This window comes from Zonotrichia albicollis, chromosome 9 (genome assembly GCF_047830755.1).
Source record: "Zonotrichia albicollis isolate bZonAlb1 chromosome 9, bZonAlb1.hap1, whole genome shotgun sequence".
Classification (NCBI taxonomy): domain Eukaryota; kingdom Metazoa; phylum Chordata; class Aves; order Passeriformes; family Passerellidae; genus Zonotrichia; species Zonotrichia albicollis.
In genome coordinates, this window is record NC_133827.1 from 40,533,043 (window position 1) to 40,548,096 (window position 15,054).

A 15,054-nucleotide genomic window follows, 5' to 3' on the forward strand; every position below is an offset into this window, starting at 1 on the left:
TCAATACAGTGGATTTTTCAGGCCCAAAGGGAGGAGGGCAGGACCTCAGAAAATAACCATAATTACATCGAACCAGGGCTCATGGAACCTGCAGAAATTTTAATTCCTGAAGGAAAAGGGGGATTGCAGCTTTTCCCTGTTAACCCTTTGTGTGCGGGGTTTGTCCCAGGTGTGGAAGGACAGGGTTGGCTCCCAGTGGTGTCTCCATCCTTGGATTTCTCTGGAAAAAAGAGAAATAAAACCAAAAGGTTTTATCTCATCTCATCTCCTCACAGCTCTGGGTGGAACACCAGGCCAATTATTCATTTGATTTCTTAACAGACAATTTTTAAGGTCACACTATAATGGAAACTTCAGGGTTGTTCCCAAATTGGGTTTATCTGGAGTAGGAAAAGCCTTCGCAGATCCCCAAGGGACAACATCTCCTGCTCCAGGAGCTCTCCTGCTTCCCTCAGGGGATTCCTGGCTGGGGAAGGCAAAATGAGAATATTTTCTACATTGACACTCTGCTGCTATTTGGAGTTTCTGTGTGTTTGCTGCTTGCCCAGCTTTGGGGTTGTGCTGGGTGGAAATCACAGCAATATTCCATTTAAAGGGTGGGAGACAGCTTTGGGAGCAGCTGGTGAGCACTGCTGGCATTCTAAGCAGCTGAAAACTGAATTTTTTGGGTTTTTTTTTAACTGAATCTTCCCAGTTCTTGGCTTGTGCTTGGCACAAAGTGAAGTCTCTAAATCAGGAAGGACCATTTAGGCTAAAATAAAATATTCCACTGCTCTCCCTGAGTGCTGGGAGGGAGAGAACAATGGCGCAGAAAGACGAATGCTTCTTGCTCTTTAATTGACTCTAATAGGCTATAAATACATTTTTTCCCTCAGCTACGGGAGCAGAATGAAAGGCTTCTGGTAAAACTGGATTTTCACTCTAAAAACCCCCTGCTCTCTGGAAAAGCTTCTGCACAGAGCCACCTGTGGAAATCCCCTGGAGTCGTTTGAAGGCATTTGAATTCCTAATAAAAGCTTTCAGTTCAGGGTTGCCGAGTTGGAAATGTCATTTTCGAGTTGAGTCATTTTTGCAAACCTCCTTTTTTTTTTTTTATTTTTTTATTTTACCTTCAGTGTTAACTGGATGAGCTCAGTAAATCCCAAAATGCAGCATTTTGCTGGATCAAAATGAGCAGTTCAGCGCCTGTGTAAATTTTTTTGGGTTTATGGCACTCTCACCATTATTTTTATTGCTTTTCCTCTCATTTCTGCCTGTTTGTGCCAATATTAAAAATGATCCCTTTTGCTTCGATTTCATTACAGGGATATAAGAAATATTTCAATTAATCCTGCTTTGGGTGAAATATTCACGGCTGGCCTTGCAATGCAATCCCTGCTCACAAAATTTAGGAAATAAATTGCAATTTGGGTTTTTCCTGGGTTTTTCTGCATTGTTACCTGGTAATGGCCAAGTCTTTTCAGTCCTTTTTTTTTTTACAGACCTTCATTTCATATTCAGCTCATCTCCTCTAATAGTTCCACCCAATTAGCATCAAAATCAGGTGAAATCTTGACATCCCTAATTTATTTTTATTTTTAGCACTTCAATCGCACCTGTTTTGCTTTGTGCCTTTGACTGAACGGTGCCCTGTGATAAATTCAAATATTGAATTTGAATATCAGACATTGACGTCCTTTCCTTGCAGTTTTGGTCACAATTTCTGAGCCTCTCCCATTTTTGGGGCTCCATCTCTCATTTTTGGCATTTCTGACAGATTTCCCCACCAATCCTCGTTTTTCTCCTAAAAGAGGCAATGATTGACTCCCTAATTAACACTCAGGGTTTGTGCGTGTGCAATTTAGATGCTGATGCTTTTTGCTGCAGGAATAATTCCTTCATTATTGCTGATATTTTTAATTTTGGGGGTGTACGTGTGGTTGTCAGAGCAAAAAAATTCAGGGTGGGATAACCCAGCTGGGATTTGGTATTTCCATATAAAATACGGGAAATTTGGTGACTCCACAGCCTCTCAGGGCAGCCAGAAAAATAAAGGTTTTATTTAAGTTTTGATGGAATTTCCTGCATTTCAGTCTGTGCCCGTTCAGGATAAACAGGAAATTATTGGCTTGGTGTTAAAATTAAAATTAAATTAAATTTTAAATTAATTAAAATTGAAATTCTCCTGTGACTTCTCCAATCTCTGATGGAATTATTGATAAATGATTGATAAATCCAGAGGAACTGCACTCATTTGCTGGGGGGGCACCTGCAAATAATTTGGAATTAAATAAATTAAAAATTAATAAATAAATTAATAAAACCACAATTCTAAATATTTAATAAATCCAACCACAATTCTAAACATTTGATAAATCCAACCACAATTCTAAACATTTAATAAATCGAAGCACAATTCTAATATTGCCCATGGTGGTCTGAAGGAAAATTTAGGGAAAATTAAGGAAAATTAGAATTCAGGAAAATTAAACGCAAATTCCTGAATTTGAGATAAAATAATCCATGTACAATGTGCCTTCTGGCCTTCCTGGGAAAAAAAACAGCTCTTAAATATAATGTTCATTAATAATGAATTAATTAATTGCCCCATTAAATTTCGAATAAAAAAATTCAGAATAAGCACATAAAATTTAATTCCACTTTACCAATTGGTGCTTTCAAATTAAGAATAAAAAATTCAGAATAAACGCGTGAAATTTGATTCCACTTTACCAATCGATGGTTAAAATTTTAGAGTGAAAATTTAGAATAAAAAAATCTGAACAAACACATTAAATTTGACTCCACTTTACCAACCGGCGCTCAAAAATTTCGAATAAAAAATTCAGAATAAGCACATGAAATTTAATTCCACTTTACCAATTGGTGCTTTCAAATTTAGAATAAAAAATTCAGAATAAACGCGTGAAATTTGACTCCACTTTACCAACCGATGGTTAAAATTTTAGAGTGAAAATTTAGAGTAAAAAATTCAGAATAAACACATGAAATTTGACTCCACTTTACCAATCGTTGGTTAAAATTTTAGAGTGAAAATTTAGAATAAAAAATTCAGGATGAACACATGAAATTTGACTCCACTTTACCAACCGGCGCTCAAAAATTTCGAATAAAAAATTCAGAACAAACACGTTAAATTTGACTCCACTTTACCAATCGATGGTTAAAATTTTAGGATGAAAATTTAGAGTAAAAAATTCAGAATAAGCACATTAAATTTGACTCCACTTTACCAACCAGCGCTCAAAAATTTCGAATAAAAAAATTCAGAATAAGCACATGAAATTTAATTCCACTTTACCAATTGGTGCTTTCAAATTTAGAATAAAAAATTCAGAATAAACACATGAAACTTGACTCCACTTTACCAATCGATGGTTAAAATTTTAGAGTGAAAATTTAGAATAAAAAATTCAGAATAAACACGTGAAATTTGACTCCACTTTACCAACCGTTGGTTAAAATTTTAGAGTGAAAATTTAGAGTAAAAAATTCAGAATAAACATGTTAAATTTGACTCCCCTTTACCAATCGATGGTTAAAATTTTAGGATGAAAATTTAGAGTAAAAATTTCAGAATAAACACATTAAATTTGACTCCACTTTACCAACCGGCGCTCAAAAATTTCGAATAAAAAAATTCAGAATAAGCACATGAAATTTAATTCCACTTTACCGATTGGTGCTTTCAAATTTAGAATAAAAAATTCAGAATAAACACGTTAAATTTTATTCCACTTTACCAATTGAGTGTTAAAATTTTAGAGTGAAAATTTAGAATAAAAAATTCAGAATAAGCACATTAAATTTGACTCCACTTTACCAATTGGTGCTTTCAAATTTAGAATAAAATATTCAGAATAAACACGTGAAACTTGACTCCACTTTACCAATTGGCACTCAAAAATTTCGAATAAAAAATTCAGAACAAGCACATTAAATTTGACTCCACTTTACCAACCGGCACTCAAAAATTTCGAATAAAAAAATTCAGAATAAACACATGAAATTTGACTCCACTTTACCAATTGACGGTTAAAATTTTAGAGTGAAAATTCAGAATAAAAAACTCAGAACAAACACGTGAAATTTGACTCCACTTTACCAATTGATGGTTAAAATTTTAGAGTGAAAATTTAGAATAAAAAAATCAGAATAAACACATTAAATTTGACTCCACTTTACCAATTGATGGTTAAAATTTTAGAGTGAAAATTTAGAATTAAAAAAATCAGAATAAACACATTAAACTTGACTCCCCTTTACCAATCGATGGTTAAAATTTTAGAGTGAAAATTTAGAATAAAAAATTCAGAATAAGCACATTAAATTTGACTCCCCTTTACCAATTGGCGCTCAAAAATTTTGAATAAAAAATTCAGAATAAACACATTAAATTTGACTCCACTTTACCAACCAGCGCTCAAAAATTTCGAATAAAAAATTCAGAATAAGCACATGAAATTTGACTCCACTTTACCAATTGGTGCTTTCAAATTTAGAATAAAATATTCAGAATAAACATGTGAAATTTGACTCCACTTTACCAATCGGCGCCCAAAAATTTCGAATAAAAAATTCAGAATAAGCACAATAAATCTGATTTCGCGTTTCCGCGTGGCACCATAAGATTCCGATGGAGCCCCTGCGATGTGCGGGTGGCCCTGGGCAGTGTGTGTGCAGCGTGGGGGCTCTCCGGGTAATTATTTACGCTAATTAATACCTTGATGAAGGTGATTAACGCTTTGTTAATTGCGGCGCAGTCGGCGGCGGAGTACGTGAAGGCGCGGCTGCCCGAGGTGCTGAAGCAGCACCTGCAGGACTACGAGCGGGACAAGGAGAACAGCGTGCTGTCCTACCAGAGCATCCTGGAGCAGCAGATCCTCTCCGTCGACAGGGAGATGCTCGAGAAGCTCGCCGTCTCCTACGACGAGGCAGGTACGGCCGCCCTGCTCAAAATTCTCATTTTTCTGCCCCAAAAATGGCTCATTTGCCCAAACATCTTCAGCTTTTGTCCTTGTGTTTATGAGATGTGCGCTCCTCTTGAAGTGGTTCCTCATAATTTTCATTTTCCTGCCCCAAAAATGGCTCATTTCCCCAAACACCTTCAATTTTTGTCCTTGTTTTCTTGGAATGTTTGTTCCTCCCAAAGTGGTTCCTCATAATTCTCATTTTTCTGCCCCAAAAATGGCTCATTTGCCCAAATCCCCCGTGCAGGTGGAGCTTTTCGTTCTTGTTTTTGTTCCTCCTTAGGTGGTTCCTCATAATTCTCATTTTTCTGCCCCAAAAAATGGCTCATTTCTCCAAATCCCCTGCGCAGGTTGAGCTTTTCGTCCTCGTTTTTGTTCCTCCTTAGGTGGGTCCTCATAATTCTCATTTTTCAGCTCCAAAAATCGCTCATTTCTCCAAATCCCCTGCGCAGGTTGAGCTTTTCGTTCTTGTTTTTGTTCCTCCTTAGGTGGGTCCTCATAATTCTCATTTTTCTGCCCCAAAAATTGGCTTGTTTTCCCAAACCTCCTGTGCAGGTTGAGCTTTTCGTCCTCGTTTTTGTTCCTCCTTAGGTGGGTCCTCATAATTCTCATTTTTCAGCTCCAAAAATGGCTCATTTGCCCAAACATCATCCACTTTTGTCCTTGTCTTCTGAAATGTTTGTCCCCACTGAAGTGGTTCCTCACAATTCTCATTTTTCTGCCCCAAAAAATGGCTCTTTTCTCCAAATCCCCTGCGCAGGTTGAGCTTTTCATTCTTGTTTTTGTTCCTCCTTAGGTGGGTCCTCATAATTCTCATTTTTCAGCTCCAAAAAATGGCTCTTTTCCCCAAACCCCTTCAATTTTTGTCCTTGGTTTTGTGGGATGTTTCTCCCTTCTCAGGTGCTTCCTCATAATTCTCATTTTTCTGCCCCAAAAATCACTCATTTCCCCAAACACCTTCAGCTTTTGTCCTTGTTTTTGTGGAATGTGTGTCCCCACTGAAGTGGTTCCTCATAATTCTCATTTTCCTGCCCCAAAAATCGCTCTTTTCCCCAAACACCTTCCAATTTTCTCCTTCTTTTGTGAAATGTTTGTCCCCCCTGAAGTGGTTCCTCACAATTCTCATTTTATTGCCCCAAAAATGGCTCAATTTCCCCAAACTGCCTGTGCAGGTTGAGCTTTTTGTCCTCATTTTTTTAAATGTTTGTTCTTCCTCAAGTGGTTCCTTAGAATTCTCAATTTTCTGCCCCAAAAACCTCCCTTGTTTCCCCAAAACCCCTTCAACTTTTCTCCTTGTTTTCTGAAATGTGGTTCCTCATAATTCTCATTTTCCTGCCCCAAAAGTTCCTCGTTTCCCCCAATATCTTGAATTTTTGTTCTTGTTTTTGGGAAATGTTTGTTCCTACTGATGTGGTTCCTTAAAATTCTCATTTTCCTGCCCCAAAAATTGCTCATTTTTAATCCTTCCCCAAACACCTTCAACTTTTCTCCTCAATTTGTAAATATTTGTTCCTCCTGAAATTATTCCTCATAATTCTCATTTTCCTGCCCAAAAATTGCTCATTTTCAGCCCTTCCCCAAACACCTTCAACTTTTGTCCTCATTTTTGTAAATATTTATTCCTCCTGAAATTATTCCTTATGATTCTCCTTTTACTGCCCCAAAAAATTATTCATTTCCAGTCTTTCCCCAGTCCCCTTGTGCAGGTTGAGCTTTTATCCTCATTTTTGTGAAATATTTGTTTTTCCTGTCCCGGGCTGGCAGGAGCTGAGAGGACACTTCTGGCAGCTCTTTTTCTCTGCTGTTAATTATTTTAATTATTTTAATTATTTCCTGTGTCTCTCCATTGGCACCCCCTGCATTTTGCTCTTTTCCCCTTCACAAATTCCTGATTTTTGGCCTTGACAAAATCTGATTTTTACCCTGACACGAGGCCAAACCCAGGCAGTTTTTGGGGCTTTTTGAACAGAGAACTCCCAGTTTGCAGATCTGACACTTTTCCTGGCATTTTTGTTCCCAGAAATGCCTTTTAAATCCTTTTGTAAAATAAACTTCACACCAGGAGCTTGGCCTGTGCGTTCTCAAAGGCCAGCACGGGTCAAAATGAGGGTGCAGAATTTTTCTTTCATCACATATGGCTTGCTTTTAATAATGCACAAAAAAATAAGCTTCAAAATTTATTGCTTTCTGTCACCTCTGTTGATTTTTCTCACACAGAATTTGCCAAAATCCTTTAATTTTTTTTTTTTTTTGCATTAGTTTGGTCATTCCAGCTCCTCTCCACTTATTTTCATTTAAAGCAGTTTGTGAGGGAGGAGAAAATGCAAGGAAATCACTGATTCCTGTCAGAAGGAAAAAGAAAGCTTTTTTTTTCCTTTATGGAAATCTCAGTGTTTGTATGGCGAAAATAAAGATTAAAACTGCTTGGAACACATATTTGGGGATTTATCTCATCCAGCAAAAATCGTGTGGAAATGAGAAGCTCGGTAATAACTGGTTTAGAAGATTCCCAGCTGTAAATGAAAGCCCAAAATTCATCAGAGATTAAAACACAGCAGCCCCTCACCCTCCTAATTGTGCCCATTATTTATGAAAAGGCAGAAATGGCTCTACCTGCCCTTGGAACCAGAGCTGATTGTGGGCAAAGCACAGAAAATGGGCAGTTAAATGTAATTACAGCAGCTGCTCCAGCCCTTGGTGCTGACATTTTTCCCCTTTTTTTGGCTTTTTTTTCCCCAAACAAAATCAACAGAACGAGGAGCTCGAGCTGCTGGTGGGGTGGAAAAAGTGAAGGAAGCAATCCTTCAGAATTGGCAAAATATGAAATTAAATATTTATTAAAATTATTCCTTAGTTTCACGCCAGACAGGTTTTGTTCCTGCGGTCTAGAAAAATGAACTTTCATTTTTCTCTCATGTCTTCTTTTCTCTCTTCCGTCTCAAAGTTTAGCTCATTTAACAAAACAAGAATCTGAATTTGCCACTCTTTTTTTGCCTGGTGTTTTTTTGGGGGTTTTTTTTGCTTCAGTTTTGGATTCACTGAAGCTGAAGTGAATCCCCAAAAATACCTGTAGTCAGCATGAGGGGCAGGTTTGTCCATTTTCAGGTTTGTCCATTTTCAGGTTTCTCCATTTTCAGGTTTCTCCATTTTCAGCGCCTTGATAAATGAAGCCTGAGAGAGGCGTGGTTCACAATTAAGAAATGACAGAAATTTCATTTTTAATTGTTTTTGGATTTTGCTGCTGCCCCCCAGGAGCAATGTGGGAGCACCTGGAAAATGTTTGTGTGGTGGAGTCCAGTCAATAATCTTGGTTTTCCAGCCAGTTTGGGCCCATTTGTTCTGTGAAAGGTCCCAGCCTGAAAACAGGAGGTGTTTTGGGAAGCACCCATCCAGATAAATCCTTGTTTGTGGAAAACGAAAAAGGAAAAATCCTTTCTCCCAAAGTGTGTTCAGTTCGAGTTCAGCTGCATCCCTTTGCCAGGAGAAAGCTGAAATTCTCTGTTTTTGGCACAATTTTGGGTGTTAATTTGGCCTTTCTGGCGGCATCCAGTGTTAATAAAGCGCAGCCTTGATGGACTCCCTTCAGAATTGGCAAAATATGAAATTAAATATTTATTAAAATTATTCCTTAGTTTCACGCCAGACAGGTTTTGTTCCTGCGGCCTAGAAAAGTGAACTTTCATTTTTCTCTCACGTCTTCTTTTCTCTCTTCCGTCTCATAGTTTAGCTCATTTAACAAAACAACAATCTGAATTTGCCACTCTTTTTTTGCAGCCTTGATGGACTCCACATCCCAACGTGGATCTTTCCCTCTTTTTGTGAATCTTTCCCTTCAGGAAATCAATCCATCAGAGCTACACACAAAATGAGTTTGTCTGGGAATAGTCGAGTGCTTGGCAAGTTTTATTTTTGTGAGGTTCGAGTAAGGAAGCTTTGAAAAATGAAAGCAGGCCAAAAGTGACAGATGGGGACAAATCCTCTGCTAATCTGTAAATCCTTTAGTTTAAAAAGTGGCATTCTTGACTAGCTAAGGGTGGGGTAATTCTGTGCAAGAAAATTTTCTCCCAACAAAGCTTTGCTGGCTCTTAATCCCATTCCTTTGATTTGCAGCATCCCTAAACATCCGAGGTGGTCAGGGCCTGATCTGTGGCAAATTTTGGTTGTTTAAAGGAATTTTAGCATTGAATCCCAATGTTCCAGGGAATTCCAGCCTGCTGGGAGGTTCTGGAGGGGTTTTGTCCTGTGGGAAATGGCTTTTTTCTTTAATGGATGGCCCTTCTTCCCCAGAAATCCTGAAAAGATTGAGTTTCATTACCGCACAACAAAAAAAGAGATGGAATTCATTTTTCCCTGCTGTCAAGCAGTCCTGGAGATATTGATATTTAGGGATTGCATCCAGAGCCAGCCCCAGAATGGGTTTTTTTAGCTGATATTTGCTGGTTTTGGGTGAGGGGGGCAGGAAGGGGAAGATGGGAACTGGAAAGGAGATGGGAAATGGGAAATGAGAAATGGGAAATGGGAAATGGGAAATGGGAAATATTCCTCCCATTTTAAAGTGAGCTCAGTGCTCAGAACTGGAACAGAGATGAGAAATGGGAGATGGGAAATAGGAAATATTCCTCCCATTTTAAGGTGGGCTTGGTGCTCAGAACTGGAAAGGAGATGGAAAATGGGAAACAGGAAATATTCCATTTTAAGGTGGGCTCAGTGCTCAGAACTGGAAAGGAGATGGAAAATGGGAAATGGGAAATATTCCTCACACTTTAAGGTGGGCTCAGTACTGAGAACCAGAAAGGAGATGGGAAATGGGAAATATTCCTTCCATTTTAAAGTGAGTTCAGTGCTCAGAACTGGAAAGGGGATGGGAAATGGGAAATATTCCATTTTAAGGTGGGCTCAATGCTCATAGCTGGGAAGGAGATGGGAAATGGGAAATGGGAAATATTCTTCACACTTTAAGGTGGGCTCAGTTCTGAGAACTGGAAAGGAGATGGGAAATGGGAAATGGGAAATGGGAAATACTCTTCCCATTTTAAGGTGGGCTCAATGCCCACACCTGGAAAGGAGATGGGAAACAGGAAATGGGAAATGGGAAATATTCCTCTCACTTGAAAGTGGGCTCAATGCTCAGAACTGGAAAGGAGATGGGAAATGGGAGATGGGAAATACTCTTCCCATTTTAAGGTGGGCTCAATGCCCACAGCTGGAGAGGAAATGGGAAACGGGAAATATTCCATTTTAAGGTGGGCTCAGTGCTCTGGTGGTCACAGCTGGGACTCCCCAATCTTGGAATTCCTCCCCACCTCACCCACCCTGGCATCCCATGACAGGAGCACCACTTTCCTGCTGATCAGGGCCACCCGTTTCGTGGCAGAAATGTGATTTTTCCCCACCTGTGGTTGTGTGCAGGCACCACGTGTCTGATCGCCCTGCTGTCCGACAAGGAGCTGACCGTGGCCAACGTGGGCGACTCGCGGGGCGTCCTGTGCGACAAGGACGGCAATGCCATCCCCCTGTCCCACGACCACAAGCCCTACCAGCTCAAGGAGAGGAAGAGGATTAAGAGAGCCGGTGAGTTCTTGCAAGGTTCAGCTTTTGTTTGTCGCTAAAATTGACATTTCCCCCTGGGAGAGGGTGGGAAGCGCCCGACTGAGGCGGCAGCAGATCAGATCTCCTGTTCTCCACCCAAAATTCCAGTGGGATGTCCCAGGGCAGATCAGATCTCCCGTTCTCCACCCAAAATTCCAGTGGGATGTCCCAGGGCAGGTCAGATCTCCTGTTCTCCACCCAAAATTCCAGTGGGATGTCCCAGGGCAGGTCAGATCTCCCTTTCTCCACCCAAAATTCCAGTGGGATGTCCCAGGGCAGGTCAGATCTCCTGTTCTCCACCCAAAATTCCAGTGGGATGTCCCAGGGCAGATCAGATCTCCCGTTCTCCACCCACAATTCCAGTGGGATGTCCCAGGGCAGGTCAAATCTCCTGTTCTCCACCCAAAATTCCAGTGGGATGTCCCAGGGCAGGTCAGATCTTCTCCTGTTCTCCACCCAAAATTCCAGTGGGATGTCCCAGGGCAGGTCAGATCTCCCCTTCTCCACTCAAAATTCCAGTGGGATGTCCCAGGTCAGATCTCCTGTTCTCCACCCAAAATTCCAGTGGGATGTCCCAGGGCAGGTCAGATCTCCTGTTCTCCACCCAAAATTCCAGTGGGATGTCCCAGGGCAGGTCAGATCTCCCCTTCTCCACCCAAAATTCCAGTGGGATGTCCCAGGGCAGATCTCCCGTTCTCCACCCAAAATTCCAGTGGGATGTCCCAGGGCAGGTCAGATCTCCTGTTCTCCACCCAAAATTCCAGTGGGATGTCCCAGGGCAGATCAGATCTCCTGTTCTCCACCCAAAATTCCAGTGGGATGTCCCAGGGCAGGTCAGATCTCCTGTTCTCCACCCAAAATTCCAGTGGGATGTCCCAGGGCAGATCAGATCTCCTGTTCTCCACCCAAAATTCCAGTGGGATGTCCCAGGGCAGATCAAATCTCCTGTTCTCCACCCAAAATTCCAGTGGGATGTCCCAGGGCAGGTCAGATCTTCTCCTGTTCTCCACCCAAAATTCCACAGGGCAGAGGTGGCAGCATATCAAATTGGAGTTCATTGTCCCATTCCAGCTTTAGGTTATAAAATCCCACCCTGCTTGTTTTTCTCTCTGCAGCCCACGGGGTTTGTGCTCCTGGGCTGAGATTTGGGTCATTTGTCCTTGGTGCCCAGCTGGAGCAGGAATTGTTTTGTCTCCTGCTCTGTGCACACAGCTCACCATCCCTGAATGTGAACCCAGACCCACACACTAAAGCAGCAATGAGTCAGAAAAATATAAAAACTAAAACCTGAGGCATCACCTCCCATGTTCTGAGCTCTGTAACCCCTCAGCATGAACTTTTTGGGGGGGTCTGGCAGGAACCAGAAATCTCCTTGAGTGTTCCAAAGACCAGCTTGAGTGTTCCAAAGGGCAGCTTGGATGTTCCAGAGTTCTCCTTGGATGTTCCAAAGAGCTCCTTAGATGTTCCAAAGGGCAGTTTAGATGTTCTAAAGAGCTGGATGGTCCAGAGAGCTCCCTGGATGTTCCTAAGGGCTCCTTGGACATCCCAAAGAGCAGTTTGGATGTTCCAAAGAAAGAGGAACCTGGATGTTCCAGAGAGCTCCTTGGATGTTCCAGAGAGCTCCTTGGATGTTCCAAAGAGCTCCTTGGATGTTCCAAAGAGCTGGGTATTCCAAAGAGCTCCTTGGATGTTCCAGAGAGCTCCTTGGATGTTCCAAAGAGCTCCTTGGATGTTCCAAAGAGTTCCTTGGATGTTCCAGAGAGCTCCTTGGATGTTCTAAAGAGCTGGATATTCCAAAGAGCTCCTTGGATGTTCCAAAGAGCTCCTTGGATGTTCCAGAGTTCTCCTTGGATGTTCCAGAGAGCTCCTTGGATGTTCCAGAGAGCTCCTTGGATGTTCCAAAGAGCTCCTTGGATGTTCTAAAGAGCTCCTTGGATGTTCCAAAGAAAGAGCAGCGTGGACGTTCCAGAGAGCAGCTTGGACATTCCAAAGATCTGCTTGGGCGCTGCAAAGAGCAGTTCAGATCATCCAAGCAGCTTGGATATTCCAGAGAGCTCCTTGGATATTCCAGAGAGCTCCTTGGATGTTCCAGAGAGCTCCTTGGATGTTCCAAAGAGCTGGATATTCCAAAGAGCTCCTTGGATGTTCCAAAGAGTTCCTTGGATGTTCCAGAGAGCTCCTTGGATGTTCCAGAGAGCTCCTTGGATGTTCCAAAGAACTCCTTGGATGTTCCAGAGAGCTCCTTGGATGTTCCAAAGAGCTCCTTAGATATTCCAAAGAGCTCCTTGGATGTTCCAGAGAGCTCCTTGGATGTTCCAAAGAAAGAGCAGCGTGGACATTCCAAAGATCTGCTTGGGTGCTGCAAAGAGCGGTTCGGATCGTCCAAGCAGCTTGGATATTCCAGAGAGCTCCTTGGACATTCCAAAGAGCTCCTTGGACATTCCAAAGAGCAGTCTGGCCATTCCAAAGAGCTCCTTGGACATTCCAAAGAGCTCCTTGGACGTTCCAAAGAGCTCCTTGGACGTTCCAAAGAGCAGTTTGGCCATTCCAAAGAGCTCCTTGGACGTTCCAAAGAGCTCCTTGGACGTTCCAAAGAGCTGATTTAGGCGTTGTTTCCCCCCCAGGTGGGTTCATCAGCTTCAACGGCTCGTGGCGCGTGCAGGGCATCCTGGCCATGTCGCGCTCGCTGGGCGATTACCCCCTGAAGAACCTGAACGTGGTGATCCCCGACCCCGACATCCTGAGCTTTGACCTGGACAAACTGCAGCCAGAGTTCATGATCCTGGCCTCGGACGGGCTGTGGGACGCCTTCAGCAACGAGGAGGCCGTGAGGTTCATCAAGGAGCGCCTGGACGAGCCGCACTTCGGCGCCAAGAGCATCGTGCTGCAGTCCTTCTACAGGGGCTGCCCCGACAACATCACCGTCATGGTGGTGAAGTTCAGGAATAGCAGCAAAGCTGAGGAGCAGCAGTGAGGAGCCCCCCGGGCCCGCTCAGGACTCACAACAGGGTGTGTGTGTGTGTGTGCTGGGAAGCTCCAGGAGCGCCGTGCGGGCTCTCCCGCGGCCGCCGATCCATCCGGGCTCTGCTCGTGGCTTGGCAAAAGGAGCAATACAACAAATAAATCCATGCTGAGCGACCACAAGAATCCAGTCTGCCCCCTGCCCCTGCCCTGTGCCCTCGCTGCTCCCTAGGAACCGACTGGAAGCTCCCATTTCTCACTTTTCTTTAGGAATCCTCTGTAGGTTTGGGTTGGGTTGCTCTCCTCAGGGGCACGGCGGGGCCGGGGCAGTGCTGCTGCTCCTCCCGCCTGCTGTCCCTGCTCAGGAGCTGCTCTCGTGTCCCCCATCCCTGAGCTGCTCTCGTGTCCCCCATCCCTGCACCCTGCAGTGGGAGGGTGCCTGGGGAAGGGTTGGGATGTGACGGAGGAAGAGGAGCCAATCTCAGCCCGCTGCCTCTGCTGGCTCTGCTTTGTTCAGCCTCCCCCCACAACGAACCCTGCCGAGCATGTGAGTAGGTAGAGCTCCTGAGCCACCACGTTTATTCAGGCTGTGCATTACTCTAGGACACTTCTTCTAGGCCATACTGTATCCAAACCAACTCATGGTGAACTTCAGCAAAGCCCCGGGAGCTCTGGAGCTGCTGGATGGGAGCAGAGCTCAGCTGCAGGAGCAGAACGCGTGTCCTTCACCGAGATCACCCTGACCTTACTGCTGTGGCAAGAGATGTGAGAGCAGATGGATTTCACTGGTGACTGGTGGGAGCCTCAGCCAAGCAGGGCGTTCCTCAGAGGTTCCTCAGAGCTACCTAGCTGGAAGTCAGGCCTGTGAGAGACTTCCCTGTGCCACTGCAGGTGGATTTGTGGTGTTAATCCCAGGGCAGACCCCTCTGGACGGGCTCTTGGGATGAGCTGCAAGTGCCAGGCAGCATCAATGCACTGTAGAGATGAAAGGTTGTGTTAAATCTAGGTTTTAAAAGTGTGTTTAGATCTAACTTTCAGTATTTAATTGTATTTTGGGATCTGTGACTGCTCTAAGTTGGAGTGAGGACAGTTTGGGTTTTGCTGCACCTCTGGTACCAGCTGTGTCATGGCAGAGGGACAGGGCGGGCAGGATTTTGGATGGCTCCTTTGTCCTTACCCTGCCTCTCAGAAGTCCTTGGGATCTCCCCAGAACGTGGTCCTGGACACTCTGCTCAAGTCTTCAGGGTGATGGAGGCTGTGTTTGGTGTGGAGCTGGGTCGGGGATGTGACGGATTCCCTGGCCTTGCCTGTTCCTTGGGAAGGTCCAATATTCCTCATTTCCCAGCTGTGGCCCCCCTGCTTACCTGCAGCATCTCTCAAGGCAAAAAATCAAAGAGCACAAACTTCTGCTCGAGAAGGAATCCCCATCTTTGTCTTGCTTTGTCCCCCCAACAAACTCCCCTGCTTTAATTTGTTTGGGGATAATCTCAGCCCTCCGTTGGCTCTGGTGGTATTTCCAGAATGTGTCTGGAGC

The 15,054-nt window shown here is 43.4% G+C and overlaps 1 protein-coding gene across 1 annotated transcript in view; it reads left to right on the plus strand.

Annotated features, from left to right (window-relative positions):
* Positions 1 to 14,594, plus strand: part of PPM1L (protein phosphatase, Mg2+/Mn2+ dependent 1L) — a 70,527-nt gene extending 55,933 nt beyond the window's left edge. Inside the window, exons 2-4 of the mRNA XM_074547508.1 lie at positions 4,764 to 4,938; positions 10,380 to 10,541; positions 13,184 to 14,594. Coding sequence (XP_074403609.1) covers positions 4,764 to 4,938; positions 10,380 to 10,541; positions 13,184 to 13,533 — 687 coding nt within the window. The 3' untranslated portion in view covers positions 13,534 to 14,594. The remainder of the gene's footprint in view (positions 1 to 4,763; positions 4,939 to 10,379; positions 10,542 to 13,183) is intronic.
* The last annotated feature ends 460 nt before the right edge of the window (positions 14,595 to 15,054 follow it).